Source organism: Harpia harpyja, chromosome 21 (assembly GCF_026419915.1).
Source record: "Harpia harpyja isolate bHarHar1 chromosome 21, bHarHar1 primary haplotype, whole genome shotgun sequence".
Lineage (NCBI taxonomy): Eukaryota > Metazoa > Chordata > Aves > Accipitriformes > Accipitridae > Harpia > Harpia harpyja.
The window spans coordinates 18,834,106-18,849,829 of NC_068960.1; the positions used below are offsets into that span (position 1 = coordinate 18,834,106).

General features: G+C 51.2%; 1 protein-coding gene across 1 annotated transcript; it reads left to right on the forward strand.

The window, feature by feature from the left end:
- Positions 1 to 6,607: 6,607 nt before the first annotated feature.
- VRK3 (VRK serine/threonine kinase 3) lies at positions 6,608 to 15,719 on the forward strand. Its single transcript, XM_052772772.1, has 12 exons — positions 6,608 to 6,729; positions 6,831 to 7,141; positions 8,568 to 8,620; positions 10,504 to 10,570; positions 11,343 to 11,427; positions 11,759 to 11,868; positions 12,378 to 12,466; positions 12,669 to 12,801; positions 13,563 to 13,683; positions 13,973 to 14,034; positions 14,499 to 14,647; positions 15,382 to 15,719. Exons 1-11 carry the CDS (start codon positions 6,608 to 6,610, stop codon positions 14,645 to 14,647), a joined length of 1,302 nt encoding a protein of 433 aa, XP_052628732.1. The 3' UTR covers positions 15,382 to 15,719.
- The last annotated feature ends 5 nt before the right edge of the window (positions 15,720 to 15,724 follow it).

Here is a 15,724-nt window from a genome sequence, read left to right on the forward strand (position 1 = left end):
GATCTGCTCCGCACAGCCAGGCGGGCTGGCAACAACCATTTTTCTTGGGAACACCAGCTGCATAAAAGCAGAAAGGATGGGAGGTTCCTATCTGATCTTATGCTGGGGAAAGGTGTGTCCCTGTTGCTTCCCAAGCAAGACCCCGAGAGTTGCTGCAGCTTGTCCTCCCTGGCACCTGCAGTGTCGTTGCAGTGGTGAAGAGGTTTGACAGCCTGCCTGTGAGACCACTGCGGGGGCTTGGGGAGGAGAGGCTGTTCACCCACGTCCAGGGCGGAATGAAGCGACCTTGCTGTCTTGCCCAGGTGTGGGTGCTTGTTCAGGCAAGGATGAGATCTCTTGGGCTCCTTTCCCCTGGGGGGTGGATTCCCTCTTCCCTTGCTCCCCAGGGCATGCTGGCTTGCAGCTCCCCAGCCTTGGCTGCCAGGTTGGAGTCTCTCCCAGTGTGACCCTCTGCTCTGGAAGCGCTGGGGAGATGTGCAGGGAAGATGGACTCCCCTTGCAGCGCACAGCTGCAGGAAGATTTCCGTGGGCCAGGAGGGTTGGCATAGGAGGAAGCTTTCCTGCTGCTTTTCCTGCTGCTCTTCCCAATCCCTGCCCTCTTAGAACTGTGATTTTGCTGGCTGAGCTCTTTGGGGAGCTGGTGCAGTCTCTGGCCACACCAGCCTCCTGCAAAGTGTCCCTGGGGTGTCCCTGCTCCGTCCCTGTGTCCCCGCTGTGGATTACAGAATTCGGTGCCCTTGATAGACCCCAGTGCACTGCCAGCACCGGGGAGACACGGCTGGAAACATCTGATACCGCTGCTCCTCCATGCCTGGGTAAGCATCCTGCTGTGGTTGGAGAGGTGGCAGACGGAGCTGGGGAGGCAGCACAGCCTGGGACACGTGCGGGCAGGCTCTGCCTGCACTGCCCAGCTGCTGCCCAAGGGCAAGCTGGTTGTCACCTCATCCCAGAGAGGCAGCCGGTGTCCCCACGGCCACTTCCCATGGGTGTGCAGGCAGCCCTCCTGTGCCAACAGCTGGCACCACTTATGGCTGCTGGACTGGAACTGGCAGTTTGGAGCCGAAAGGCTCCCAAGGCCTCTCCTAGGACTGTAGCACCACTGTGCAAGCAGCATCACTTCACTTCAGGATCAAAGACGTGTGTAAATGCAAAGGAATACCTCATTTCATTAAGAGCAATTGAAGAACTGGCAGCTTTGGGCGCTCTGTCAAACTCATAGGTCTCTGCCAGCGTGTAAATCTGATAAGTCACGCGCTCAGGCTGCTGGCAGCCGTGCTGGGAAGTGAGGGATGAGATAAGGGAGACACAAGCGAGCCGACACCAAGGAGATCCCTGAAGAGAGGAGATAGGGATCTTTCTGTTGCTACCCCAGCTGCCTGCACGTTCCCGGTGAGCACAGCAGCACAGACCATCCTCAGCACACAAAGGCCCCAGGGAGATAGGTCTTGTCCTAAAAGTTTAGACATTTCCCTCTTCCAAGACCAAGGGAGAGTTAAAAATACACCTAAAACACTGCTTTACAGGAAGTTGGATCCAGGGCAGGCAGTGCTGCTGGCTCAGGCGGGCTATGTGGGCTGGATTTCAGCTTAGAAAAAAACTAGAGAAACTTTTGGGATAGAGGGAGCATCTCTGGGAAAGATGAGCTCTGGCTGAAGGAAAACAGAGCTGGGGTGCTAGCCCTTAAAATGAAATTCATCATAGGAGGGGTTTTAAATCAAGGATAGTGGGTGAGATGAGTGGGCAGTGGGGCAGGGAATCATCCAGAGGTAAATTCGTAACTTTGTCCCTTCAATAAAGGAATGAGAAAAATCAGAAAAAAGGGACACTAAAAAAGCAGGCTGCCAGGACAAGATCAAATGCCCTGCAATGGCTGTGGTCTTGGCGGGGAGAGGAGAGCAGCCTGTTTTAGATGAGGATAAGGCATCGGGAAACCCCATGGTGCAGTGATGGGGACAGCCAAGGGACAAGAGTCGAGAAGAAGCTAGTGGAGGGCTGGTGTGTGAGCAGGGTGAGGGGAGGCATTGGCTCAAGCAAGTAAACAGGTTATATGTATCAGGAATCCACATGAATCCGCAGGGAGTGGACCACGAAACATGGAGGATGAACAGAGGAGGGCATTAGGACTTGCCTATAAACCACCCAGAGAGGATGGGGACAATAGCTCCAAAATGCTAAGGGAGGCTATAAGGCTGTGAGAGCAAGAAACCACTGCCAAGGGAGACGTGAAGCAGGGAAGTGTCACAGCAAAGCCATCCTAAATGGCTGCATCTGGAGCCTCCAGTTAGAGAACCACAAGAGTAGGCACCTCCTGAGCCATAAACTGGTGTAGTCAAGGGTGAAAAACCTCTGCAGGCTTACCTGTCCTTGCCAGAAGGAACTACATAAAATAAACTGGTTGGAAGAAGTGAAAATCAAATACAGAGGAAAATACTTGCAAACAACAGGGAAATACCGTCTAGCTGGTGTGGATGTGTGGCTCCTAGAAAAAGAGATCCTAATGCAATACCATGGTGAACCTGCAGGATGATGGTTTAACAGCAAAGCAAGCTAGCCAAAATACAAATAATAGTAACATTAAAATGAATAAAATGAAAGAAAACAAAAATTCTTCAAAAACTGGCATTTTCTTTTTCAAAGCAAGAAAACACAAAAAGCAAAAACCACAGCAAGTTAAAAACCACATTCACACAGATGAAAATATATTTCGAGTGCAATTTGCTTACCACATAAAAATTAACACCAGCGTATTTTTGCAAAACCCATCAGAAGCAGGAAGCCTGCTGGAAACCCACTGCAACTGGTGGGGGACAGGGCTGGCGCATGCTTGGACCAGAGCCCGCACCTGCAGCAGGACGCAGGCAGCAGGTCCCCGACCTCCCCAGCACTGGAGAGGAAGGTGGCAAATGCCAGGCTAATTTTAAGGAAGGGCTCCGCAGGGATCCAGGAAACACTGGGATCTTTAACCTGGCTTTGGTACCAGGCACATTTGCTGAAAGATGGAAGCAAAAATGGCATTAGAACATGTATGAATAAACATGCAATGCTGAGACAATGTCCAGCACGTGTTGGAGGAGGGAAGTATTGCTAGAATTAGATGGAAGGTACAAATAATGGTGAATCAGATGATATAAACCCAACGATTTTTGCTAAACTTTAACAAAATCTCTCTCCAAAAGCTCTTCAGGATGCTAAGGTGGATTAACCGTGAGGTTTTGCTTGTAAACTAACTGCTTAAAAGTTAGGAGACAAGGGTAGGAAAAAATGGACAAGATCTGTGCCAGACCTGTGCTAGTCAGTACACACATAAAAGAGAGCCGATCTTGCTGATGCTATACAGTGTTTTGATGGTCAAATCTAAAGCTGACTGTGAAGAGCTGGAAAGCGATTGCACGATGTCAAGCAGCTGAGCAGACACACAGACATCAAATGCAATTCAATATAATTAAATTCAAGGCAACGTAAAAGTAACCCTATGTGTATGCAGTGATGGGCTCTAAATGAGCTCTATCGTTCAGGAAAGAGATGCTGGAGACCTTGTGAGTGCTTCGCCTGCACACTCTGCATTGGTAACCAAGGGAAAAGGGCATTAGGAAGGAATTGCTGGGATTGCTGTGATGTGCGAGCACGGCTAGGGCAGCTCACAGAGGACAGGGCAGTGAGGCAGAGAAGCAGCCGAGCAGGGAGATGGAGCAGCTCCCACAGGGAAGAGATTTGGTGTGTGCTGCAGCCTGGCCGGGCCGCGGGGAAGGGACCTGGTGAGGGGTCACTGAGAGGGGAAAAAAGCAAAGAATATTTTCATTTCCTAGAGCAGAGCTTCAAGGAACACCACAGGGCTGGATCTAGTTTAAAACGACAGGAAACACTTTTCAAACTGTGCATTACCACGCTGTGGGAGGCTGCCTCTGCTGTGGAGATCAAGCATGCAAATAGATTCAAAAGGGATCAGGAAAGCGCACAGAGGGTTGGTTTGCTGGGGCTGCAGCAAGTCCAGGATGCTCCCAGGCCAGTCCTGGCTGAAGAGGACAAGGACAAGATCCTTGTTGCTTGCTCTGACTCAGCCTTTGAACAGTCCCAGGTCTCCCCACCCTGGTCTTACCCCGCTGCGGCTGCACTGGGCACCCCAGCCTGGTGGCACTTCCCCAGCATCCAGAGCCAGGGACCTGCCACAGGACCAGCCCCAGGCGCTCCCCAATTCCTTGCCCCCCTCCTGCGTGCCCTGACAGCTTTTTGGGACGCCAGCAGCGCCTGAGCAGCTCTGGGCTGGGGGCTCCTGTGCTCACTCGTGGGGCTTGAGAGACTAAAGGTTCAAAGCAGCAAAGCTCAACCTTGGGATCTGTTCCCTCCTGCTCTCCAGGAGTTGGTCCCCCTCTGCAGCCCAAACTCTAGGCTGGTTTTCAATGCCCGAGGCAGGAAAGAGGGAGCAAATTCCTGCCCAGCTGAGACCAGGCGGAAGGTGCAATGCCCACAGACACAATCCCCTACAGCGTAACTGCAGGCACCCAGCTCGCCCTGCCACACTGCTGATGCAAATTGCCAGTTATGAAGTGGAGAAAATTGCTATCTGTTTCCCTTTTCATCCATTTATTATAGCTTTCCTTTTTATTGCTAATTATTACTTTCAATACGCCACTGAAGTAGGGTGGGGGTTTCTCTTCTGTGATGTTAGCTTGGTGGCTCTTGGAAATAAATCTTAAAGAATTGTCTTTTTCCACAATTTTCTGTCTGCCTTTTCCCATCACCGTAGAGTTTTTCTTGTATTTGTGGGGTTTGACTTTTTAAAGCACCATGTATCTTTGTTTACTGAATGGATTATTCTCTGCCCAAATTGAATGTAATCAGGTCATGATCATTGTTCCCTAGGCAACCACCAACGAAATGATAGAGCTATGATCATGAATTAACACTGTTTTAAAAAGTTTAAAAAAAAATAAAAGGGTAACTACAAGGCTTAATAAATCATTGCTGAAAAAAGGCATTCACAGTGGTGCCACCAGTCACCATGGAGGGCTTTAGTACAATGATCGTTGATCTTGATTCAAGAACTAGGGGAAGACAAAGTACCCCACGCCAGCCTGTAAAGGTAAATTCAAACCAATTTGATGAAGGACCACTTCTTTTCTGTCAAAATTCTGAGGGGATGCTTTGGTTAATAAAGGAATTGCCATCTGCACCTGTATGGGGTGCGGGAATAACTAGAACTGAAAAGGAGGTTGTGCAGTGGGGGGTGACAGTGAAGGTAAGCCAATTCAGTGCACCCCTGCTGCTGCCTACAATGCCAGGGAAAAATGAGAAAAGACTGATTGTTGAGTGCAGTGTCTTGATGAATGTGGTAGTGAGGAATGTCAGAACCCAGCCAACCTGCCCTGTCGCTCCTGAGAGTGTCCACACGCTTTAAAGAAAAAAACAGCAACAGGCTGCAGAAACCAATCCGAACACGTCAAGCCTCCCAGGGTCATTTGGCAGAGTTTTGGCTTTGCTGGGACTCTTTTGTGTGCTTAGTCAATGTTAGGAACACGTTCTGGTGTTTGGAGGGATTGGGAAGGGGCGATCAGCCTGCAGCAGGGTGAGGTCTGTGCAGAATGCCTTGCCTGGAGACGCCTCTTCCAAGCCCCAGAGCTCTGTGGCAGGCTCAGTCACGGGGTCAATACCCCATGTGTTATTTTATGCTGCCTTCCACTGCTGCTCTACCTTCCACCATCCGTGCACCGACCTCATTCCTCGTTCCCTGCTAAGCTTTTGTGAGAGAAACTGCTGCCACTCGGCTCTTTGTGGTATGAGCAGTCGCCTTCCAGTTCCTATTCGCACCGCATGGCCATGGTGTTCGGATGGCTCACTGGGATGGGCTTTGAAAAGCAATGTCATTCCACGTGAGCTGTTCTCTGGGAAAAGAAACTCGGGGTCCCTGCTGCGCGCCCCCCCCCCCCCTTCTCCCCTGAGCCACGGGGCCTCGCGTGCCGGCACCCTCCCCAAGTAAACCTCCGCCTCATCCCTCCAGAAGGGAAAGGTCTAAGCCCACCTATGCTTCTTTCATGGCAACATATTGGTGCCTATTGAGGTTTATAGGTGTACAACGTACATAAGGGATGGCACATACACTGAATATACAGAGCTACTCCGCCCAGCCCTATGCCACTAGTTAACTCTAGCACTCGTTAACTTCTGAGAGCCTCTTCTGCAGTCCCGAGGTCGTTTTTAAGCAGCTTGCTGAGGTCGCTTCATAAGTAACAACCGAACAGCCGGACCCCAGAGGGAAGCACCAGGGACGCCGCCCGCTCCTGCCCGAGGGAGGCCTGAGGAGACTCCCGGGGCGGCTCCTTCCCGCCCCGGTTCCGGCCCAGGCTCGCCGAGGGCGGCCTGTCCGCCTGTCCCCGCGCAGGCCCACGCTGCTCGGCCGGCACACGGCCACCCGTGGCCGAAGAACCGCCATGAGCCCCGGTGCCTCCCCCGCCGGGCCCGCGGCGCCTCTGCGGGCGGACGGGCGGGCGGGCGCCGCCGCACCGGTGGAAGCTGGGGGGGGGGCGCGTCCGCGCAGGCGCGAGTGGTGGCCGGCGCATGCGCGGTGTGCGCGGGGCGGGCGGCAGGTGCCGGGGCGGCGCTCGGCGGGACGATGTCGGGCCGCGGGCGGCGGGGCCGCAGGCGGCGGGGGCCGGCGGGAGCGGCGGCGGAGCAGGCGGGGCCTGCGGCTGCGCCCGAACCCGAACCCGAGGCGGCCTGCGCCTCCCCGAGGTGGTGGTGGTGGTGGTGGTGGCGGTGGCGGCGGGGGGAGCGGGGCGGCTTGGCTCGGTGGGGCGCGGGGCGGGCGCTGACGGCTGTCCCCGCTGTGCCCGCAGGGTGAGCCGGTTCTGCCCGCAGTGCGGGCGCGGCGTGGAGCCCGCCTTCCGCTTCTGCCCGGCCTGCGGCGGGAGGCTGCCCCCGCCGTCGCTGCAGGAGGAGGAGACGGAGCAGACGCCGCCGGCCCCGCCGCGGGCTTCCCCAGCCCGGCCCTCGGCCCCGGCGCGGCCCAGCTGCCGCTCGCCCCGCAAGGCGCGGCCCGGCCCGGCGGCGCCGCTCCCGGCGGAGTCGGTGCTGACCGACCAGGGCGGCAGGCAGTGGAGGCTGGTCCGGCTCCTGGACCAGGGCGGCTGCGGGCTGATGTACGAAGGTGCTGTGGGGGCCGGGGCCGGGGCGGGGGGTGTCCCGGGAGCGGGCCCGGCCTTCCCGGGAGTCGGGGGAAGGAGAGGGACGGGCCGGGGCCGGGGCCGGGGCCAGGCCCTGCTGCGGGCACTGCGTGGCCCTGGCTGTTGGGCTGGACAGCTCGCAGGGGCCCGCAGCCGCTGTCGGTGTTCGGTGGGGCTGTCGGGCCGTCCCTAAACTGCCAGAGTCCACCGCGGACAGACGGCGCGGTGCGGAGGTGAGGACAGTCTGCCGGTGTCCTGCGGGATGGCGGCAACCGGCTGGCCCGCGGGGTCTGGCGTTCCCACGCTGGCCATCCGCCCGTTGCCCACCCTCCCAAGGCAGACGTCAGCCCTGGTGTAAGATCGAGCGGACGCTGGGCTGCTCTGTTATTTGAAGAAATGCGAATCGTTGGGAGCCATACTTCCTCCTTCTGGTTTTTGGTTTCAAAACCTAAATGCTGCCGGCACCATACAGGAGTTCCTGTGTTGTAGGTGGTGTCAGTATCAGCTAAATGTCAATTCTGGATTCTTGGCCTGTTTTGGGGGCCAAAAGAAAGTGGCTAAGTCATCTGGGCTGCCTCTCAGCTGTTTAGCGACTGCTGATCTCTTCTCTCCAGTCTAGTTGTAAACTTCCAAAGGAAGGGTTTCGAACTTACTCCCTGTTGTGAACTTGGAAACTGTTCGGGAGGAATTTTCTCCATTAGTAAGCTTTGCCTGATATTTGGCTTTAGTTTCTTTGTAATTACTTACGCTGTTGCATAACAAAGTCTGGGTATCCACCTATGTCTTTAAAAAGATGTGATGTTAGAAAAAGAGAAAATCAATGTTGTTGTTATAGCGGAGGGTGCTTTTATAGAAACACCTTTTGGGTGATGAGCAGCAGATAACCTGTGTTATAGCACTCGGTCTGACAGCAGGAGAAGAGGAACTACCTCAAGGCCAAGTAATGGGTGCAAATCTTTTTGGAGAAGGAAGGCCACATATAGCTGTAACATTCATGCAGAGCAGAAGGGACTTTGGCATCTCTTACAGAGTTGACAAACTATGAAGTGAGCTGGAGGGAATGCTCAGCAAATGAATCTGGGGGTGCCTTTGAGATTCTACTAATGATTTGTTCTTTACATACCACCTGCAAAGCACCCCACTACTGTAACCATGCCTAGATGCTTCTGTGACTTAAGCAGAACTGCACTCGAAGCATGTCAGGGGTGCTGTGCTTCTGGAGCAAGGTAAGAATTATTTTGTAGTAATCTGGGAAGACGCTGTCACAGAGGGTGCTTTTGCAAAGAGCAAGTGAAAGAAGCAGAGGATAAGTAAAAGCCAGCTGCACAGGCTGCATTTAATGATGCAGCTGACACTGCAAGTACCTCTTTTCCATGCTCCTGTAACCACATCTGTTCCATCCTTCCACAGCGCAGTCAGCATCTGGAACCTGTCCTCAAAAGCAAAGATACTCCCTCAAACTTGTGAGTTTTGATCTGTTTGGGTAAGGAATAGTGCATAGTGTACTGTGTCCAGGGCCTGACCCATTTGGCCTGTATGGCTAAGACTGTCTGAGGAATTCAGAGAAAGTGGTCGCAGAGGCCCTTTCTAGCTTAGGAGATGGATATAACTTCCTGAGGGTGTCATGCTTGGATTTCAGTAAAAGTTGGCTCTTCCACTAAAGGTGTGAAGAAAATAGATATGAGGACTAAAAAACCGAAAAGCCTTCACCACAGAAGGTTGCCTCTTTGATCTACCAGGGTCAGTAATCTCCAAAACTGAATTAGGTGGTGTAAGGTACAGATCTTCATTCATTAATGTCAGACCTACTTTTTTCCTGTATGGCAAGTGTGCACATACCCTCCTGAAGTCTGGCGAAACTGGAGAGGTTAGAATTTGTTGCCTGTGCTGAGGTAATGTGATGAACCAGCACTGAGAGACTCTGTAAGGCCAGAGCACATTTTTAAAACGAACAGTAATTATAGTTGGAGTTCCGAGCCAGCTTTCTAGGCACTTGCCAATAACTTGGGTTCTCCAGAAACATGCTATTTCCAGTAATAGCTGTTCTGCAATGGAAATTCAGTTGATTGATTTTCAGGAACTCACAAACCAGAGCAGAAAGACTGTTTTCTTGTGTGCCGTGGCTCTTGGGGGTTGCTTGTCTGTGGGAAGACCAGTGCTGGCTAATGGCTCTGTGGGGGACCTTGTGTTGACCACTCTTGTAGGCACTTGAAAAATCCCTCTCCCTTTTGTCAGAAGAGACATTTAAGAGGATGGAGAAGGAATACAGTGTTAATGAGAAAAGACAGCTAAGTTGCCACAAAACTAGAACCAGTAGGTGGGAAACTGTAATCGCTTCTGTACGCAACACTCCCAACTCCTCTGTTTCGCACCTTTGGCATCTTTTGGAGTTTTGCTTGGTAGGCTTCTGACAGCATAGCCCAGCCCTTGCGGTTGCAGAGGACTGTAGAGTATGATATGGCACACGAGAGTGTTTTGGCTCCTGGGTTTGATGGCTCAGATCGGCTCACCAGGCAAGGTGCAGAATAAAATATCCTCTGGAACACGGTTGGTTGTGTTGCCTGAGGCCTGCTGATCCTCCAGCTACCTTGGCCAGTTGTGGATAGGGCCTTTGGTATCAAACCTGCCAGGATATAAAACTGCTGCCTCCTCCCATGCATAATAGCATCTGTCCTAAGTTAGCCCGCAGTATGCTGAGTATGTATATACATGTGTGTAGGCAAACACGTACATATTGACTGTAAACTATATGTATTTCAGGTTACTTGATAACAGCAGTAGTAAAAGAGCACTTACTGGTTTAAAAAGATGCTCGTAAGATTTCCACACATTACCCAAACACTTGGATGTCACAAATACAGACCTTCTTACTTGTCTCACTTTCTGACAGCTAGAATAAAACATTACAGTTCTTTGTTGGGACTTGCCTGTTTGCAGAAATAACCTCATCTGTGCTGTGGATAAGAAGGTCACCTCTGGCTCCTTTTAACATAACAGCTTCGGGACTAGAGCTCGCTCTACATTGCCAGATGATCTACATTGTCTAGATGCTTTTAACCCACAGACAGAAGTGGTAGCGCTTGAAATGTCCAATGTGAGACAGCCACTCCTTTGTTCTGTGCTGATGCTCAGACTTTATGTGGTTGTTAGGCACAGCATTAAATAGTGAACTAAAAGACCTCAGCTCTGTCTCAGCTCTGTCGCTGATCTGGTATTTGATTTTTTGGGGGGGTTGTTACTTTATTTAAAATGAGTAGTGAAGGTCTTGTAGCAATCTTGCCCAAGTTTCCCTTTCTAGCAGGGTGTGTGTGCCTGAAGTAATGCTCCTCCTTCCTGTTCCCTTTAGGATGTCAAAGATGGCAGGATCTACAATGAACAGAATTTCTTCCAGCGAGCTGCGAAGGCAGGCACAGGTTGGTGCTTCTTGGAAGGGTAAGGACTAGGCTGCTTGTTAGGAAAACTGGCATCCCTCTCTCATCAGTTATGTGAGTCTCTGGGAAGGCCAGGCTAGAATAAACTACTTCACTGCTTGATTAGTGGCAGAGTGCTGAGAAGTTTGGCCAAGAGCCTGCTCTCCCAGGAGTCTCTGTGTACAGAGGACACAACAGTATTGGCATTTTTAAGCTTTCTTGGTCTACCTGTGCTTTGTCTTGATCTCACTGGTAGCTGTTCAGCCCTGCAGCCTGACCTGCCTTGGCTCCCTCTCTGTTCTGTGCCCCTTCCATGGGCATTTCTGTCAGCTGCTGTCTGGTATTTACTCCATTGACCCAAAAACCTGAGCAAGAACAAAGCTGACCAGAGAATGTGGGCAGGGGTGATGGAGGAATTCATGTCAAACCTGCACTTCTGGGAGGACTGTAAAAATCTGCTTCTCCATCCCTCTCTCTCTTCCCCCTTCTTGTTTTACCTAGCCCTATAGCAACCACATGCCTTAGCCTGCTCTGGTATTCCCAGCATCCTTTCTGTCTTATTCTTGCTCTGCAGTGCTATGTGCATTGACATGCCAATACCCCAGCACATTAGGCTGGCATTTCTGGGACAGAATCAGTACAAGAGAGGCTTCCAGCTGTCAGCTGCCCAGGGCAGAGCAGGCCTTCAGAGAAAGGGCATCCCTGACTGAGTGCCTTTTTTCTGGAGCTCCTTAGCAGCATCTGCCGCACTCTGTCCTCTTCTCTCCCCTTCTAGTGGAGAAGTGGAAGAAGTGGCACTCTGTGCCATTGCTGGGAATCCCCAATTGCGTTGGCTTTGGACTGCATGCGGATAGCTACAGGTGAGGTGACTGCGAAGGGCACAGCTGAGCTCTTTTGTCCACAACTGCCATCTTCTTGGGCTTTCCCTCTTCTCTCCTTGCTGTCTGCTATTCCTTTTCTCATTGTCCCCTGGACTCCTAACCTTTATGTACTGCTCCTATGTAATTTATTAACAAATGGTTTGCCTCTCTCATTTTCCTGCTTCCTTCAGTCATTGTGTTGCTGGTGAAGTCATTGCTTTTGCTGCTTCTGCCCCTCAGGCCAGGGGACACCTTATTCCTGCCTTTTAAGCTTGACACAAAGGGGAGACTATATCTGCAACACATGATCAACATGTCTTTCCTTTTCAAGAAGTTTTCTCTTACCAAAAGTTGGGGAAATGTTTGCCCAGGTCAACCTGAAGGAGGGTCTAATCCAGGTGGATTGCTTGACGAGTGTCTGTTGCAGGGTTTCCAAATCAGGTAGGTACTGCTATGTGCTAAGCTCTTGTCTCTTGTAGGTTTTTGGTGTTCTCTGACTTAGGGCGAACTCTTCAGTCCGTCCTGAATGATGGCTTACACCTACTGAGGGAGAAAGCAGCTTTTCAGATTGTAGTCCGGCTGGTATGTAGAGAACCAATACTTTCTAAGACACTTTTTCAGAAAAGACCTAGAACTTTCTTCTGGATCTTTCAAAGGTGTTTTAAAGCTGATCCAGGGGGTTGGCTGGGATCTCTAAGTAGCATCTCTCAAGCCTGTTGTAAACTTGAGTAGTATCTTCTGAGCAATATGTCACCTTGAAGGAATTTGGGGTAAGGAGAATGAGAGAAACCTGACACCTGAAAATTAGAGGCTGTGAGACATGGTGGGTTTTGTGCTCCTCCACGCAGCTTTGGGGAGCTGGGGAGGGTCCAGCTCAGTGATAGCCAGGGTGCTGAAGGAGTCTGTGTGGTTCTGATATGCTTGCGCCTCTTCTATTTACTCCTAGCTAGACTGCCTGGAGTACATTCATGAAAACGAGTATGTGCACGGGAACATCACAGCTGAGAACATCTATTTGAACCCAGCAGACCTCACACAGGTAAGGAGCAGGAGCAGAGTTGCAAGGAAGGTGAGCTTGTGAAATGGGATAGAGCAACACCCAGGTTCCTGCGGTTGGGCAGGGGAGCAGTGCACTCTGTGCAGTGCTCAAGCAGGTGCTGTGGCGCAGGATTGCGGGCTACACTGTAAGTGGAATTCACACCACACACATGCTCAGATGTGTACTTCTTGGTGTCTTCTAGGTGACCCTAGCAGGCTATTGCTATGCATTCCGTTACTGCCCAGGAGGGAAGCATGTGGCTCAGCGCGAAGGCAGCAGGACCCCTCATGAAGGCACGATAGAGTTTATCAGTCTGGACAGCCACAAGGGAGCAGGTGAGTCTCAGTTTATAACGCAAGCCAGCAAAGCTCAGCTAGAGCTGTTACTGTGGCAGTGCTCTCTGAAGCTAGGGCTCCCTGCTGGCATTTCTGTTATTGCTGCTTTCCAGGCATTCACATGCACCTGGAACCAAGTTCTTATTTGGGCTGATTTCTCTTGCCTCTCTCTGGGCTGCTGTGTTGAGATTTGCCAGGTCACTCCAACTGCAGCAAGAGGTGCAGGGATGTTGCTCCTCCATCTGGAGCCTTGGCTACTGCAGGTGTGCAAGGAATAGCCTGCTTCATGCTGGCTTAGCAGGGATCTGTTTCAAGCCAGACTGGATCCCTGCCCAAAACAGATTTGCAGCAGGCTCTGCTCTGACCTTGAAACAGTCAGAGCTGGAAAGCCATTTAAATTAGCCAATTCCTCTCCTGGTTGGGATGTGACTGTTCTCTCCTAGTGTTCAGACTGGGCAAATCTTCCCCCAGAGGCTGGCAGGTGATTCCTCAACGGTGTGAGTTAGCAGGCTCACAGAAGTATTGATATCCCAGAGCCCATCTTACTGAAGCTCTTGCATTTCTTCTGCTCTTTAGACTTGTGCCCCTTGATGAGGCTGCCCATTTTACAGAAGGGGTACCTCAAATAGAGACTTCCAAGGTTGCGCAGTGAGTGCTGGAGTCCTTACTCTCCTTTGGAGGAGAGGTGCTAGCCCGGGCCTCTTCTGGGATGGCTAGCAAACTGTTTTTTTCACACATGAATATATCTTCCTTCCCATCAGGACCATCTCGCCGGAGTGACTTGGAATCTCTGGGCTACTGTCTTCTGAAATGGCTCTCTGGCTTCTTGCCTTGGTCTGAGGAGCTGGACAAAGTAGAAACTGTGGTGGAGAAGAAGGAAAAGTAGGAGAAATCATCTACTCTCTTGGGAAATGCTCAGCAGAAAGCAGTGAGGGAGGTTTTGAGACTGAAATCACTCAGTCATAGTACACTACTGGGATGCGGGTAAATCCTGCTGTAAAGGCTGAGCCTGGCCAAAGGGTGTTTGACAAACCCTGATTTCTGCTCCATTCAGAACATGGCCATCTGAATTCAGCCTTTTTTATTTTTTGTCCCTATTGCCAAAGACAGCCTGTTCAGGTGCCTGCTCCATTTCTTCTCATCTGACAGCACTCTGCACTGATTATTCCAGGTACAAAGGGGATGTGAAATGCCTTCTCCGACTGTGCTTCAGGCAGAAGAGACCCATTCCAGGTATGGGCTTGCTCTCTGTGACAGTGGGACTGGGGAAGGAGGATTGACTGTACCTGAAGCTAGAACCTTCTCTGTGCTGGGATGCTAGTCCAGGATGGCTTCCACTGGTGATGGTGACCAAGCATTGCATGGACTGGTTGACAGGCTCCTCCTGTGAACAAATCCCTTGTCTTTACAGCAAAACAAGGAGGGCTGCTACCCATTATCTGTATTCATGAGCCTTGCTGAAGAGGCAAGTGTTCTGGTGGCTTTAAAAATGCAGTATTTGGGGCTAGAGGTCATTTCCCCATCCTGTCTTTGAGCTTCATATTAGTCTGTGGTTTTGTTTTCCCTCTCTGCAGCTGGCCAAGGTAGGTGGGTGAAGTGTCTACAGGGAGAGCAGTCTGAGAAGGCCATTTAGCAGCTTTGTAAAGAGAATTGGAGTTGTTGTGCAGCTCCATGCAGTGATGTTCCTTGCCTTGCAGATGCCCTGCAGAGCTACCTGCAGCAAGTAATGGCACTAGAGTATGAGGAGAAGCCTGACTATGAGGGCCTGCGGCAGCTCTTCAAGAAGCCACTGGAAAAGATGAAAGCTTCAGCTTATGACTCTCTGGATATCAAAATGGTGCCCTAAGTAAGTGCCAGTAGTTTAGATTGCAGCAGCACAAAGTACTTGTCCCCCTCTACTGCTGTGAGCACAGGAGCAGCACAGTGCTGCTGACCTGCTCCATCTGCCCTGGAGTGCTGGAGGCAGCAGTCAGGAGGTGAGGACAGAGCAGGTTGGTCTGTGAAACCTCCCCAGGTGAGACCTAGGGGCTCCTTCTGATCTGTGAAAGGAGCACTGGCCCTCCAGCATTCCTGATTAAGAGACCAGTCCAGTGCTACACAAAGCTGGGCTTAGCCTGTGTTACAGCGTGTGTTTCCACAACTTTCTGGAAATACTTGTCCTTGGAGGAATATAACAGGGGTTAATAAAGCAAAGCCTGAATGGTCTGCAGGGATGTGGAGGTGTTAACATAATGCAGACTGATGCAATCTGGTCCTTTTTAATTTTTTTTTTTTTTAAAGAACCAACCCTCTGGGCTGCATCTTTTGCTTTTCCTTTTTAGAAAGCAGCTTGTAGTTCTGGTTTTATTGCCTCAGGCCTGTGGCTCTCCAGACCCAGGTGCTCTGTTTTATCCATGAGGCACTTCCAAGATTGAGGCTTGATAGAGACAGATCTGGTTTTAGGCCAGGCCTGCATCAGCCAAGGCCACTGGATTAAGCAGCAAGCCCCAGGAACACAGAGCTAGCTCCTCATCACCAATTTACTCTTCCTGGGAAGGAGTTGAACTGATTAATGTTCCTGTCTTGTGTCTTTCCTTTCAGATCAAGAAAACTTGCACAGGAAAAGAGTTCAAAGCTTTCTGCAGTGTGAGCCTTTCCTGCTGATATTTAACTTTTACATACCTGTTTTAGAACTGAGAGAGTTTTTTATAAGTGTTTTCTTCCAATTTTAATGTGACCTAATGCTGAATTTTGAGCTGCTGCTGCAACAAGTTAATGTGAAGACACTCCTGCATGGCAAGTCATTGTAAGCAGTAGCTGGAGAACTGCAACGTAGCCACCAGAAGGGTGAAGCCTGGCACGGAAGTAGTAAATCAGGGACTTGTTTTTTTAACTACAGTGGCAGTACCTAGTTTTGTAATAAACTTTGTGGACAAGCACCCAA

Excerpts from the sequence above, each read along its gene's own strand:
- VRK3 (XM_052772772.1), top strand. The coding sequence starts at position 6,608 with ATGTCGGGCCGCGGGCGGCGGGGCCGCAGGCGGCGGGGGCCGGCGGGA. Across the intron at positions 8,621-10,503 it reads AAAGATACTCCCTCAAACTT|GATGTCAAAGATGGCAGGAT; the intron begins GTGAGTTTTGAT and ends TGTTCCCTTTAG. Across the intron at positions 12,467-12,668 it reads ACCCAGCAGACCTCACACAG|GTGACCCTAGCAGGCTATTG; the intron begins GTAAGGAGCAGG and ends GGTGTCTTCTAG.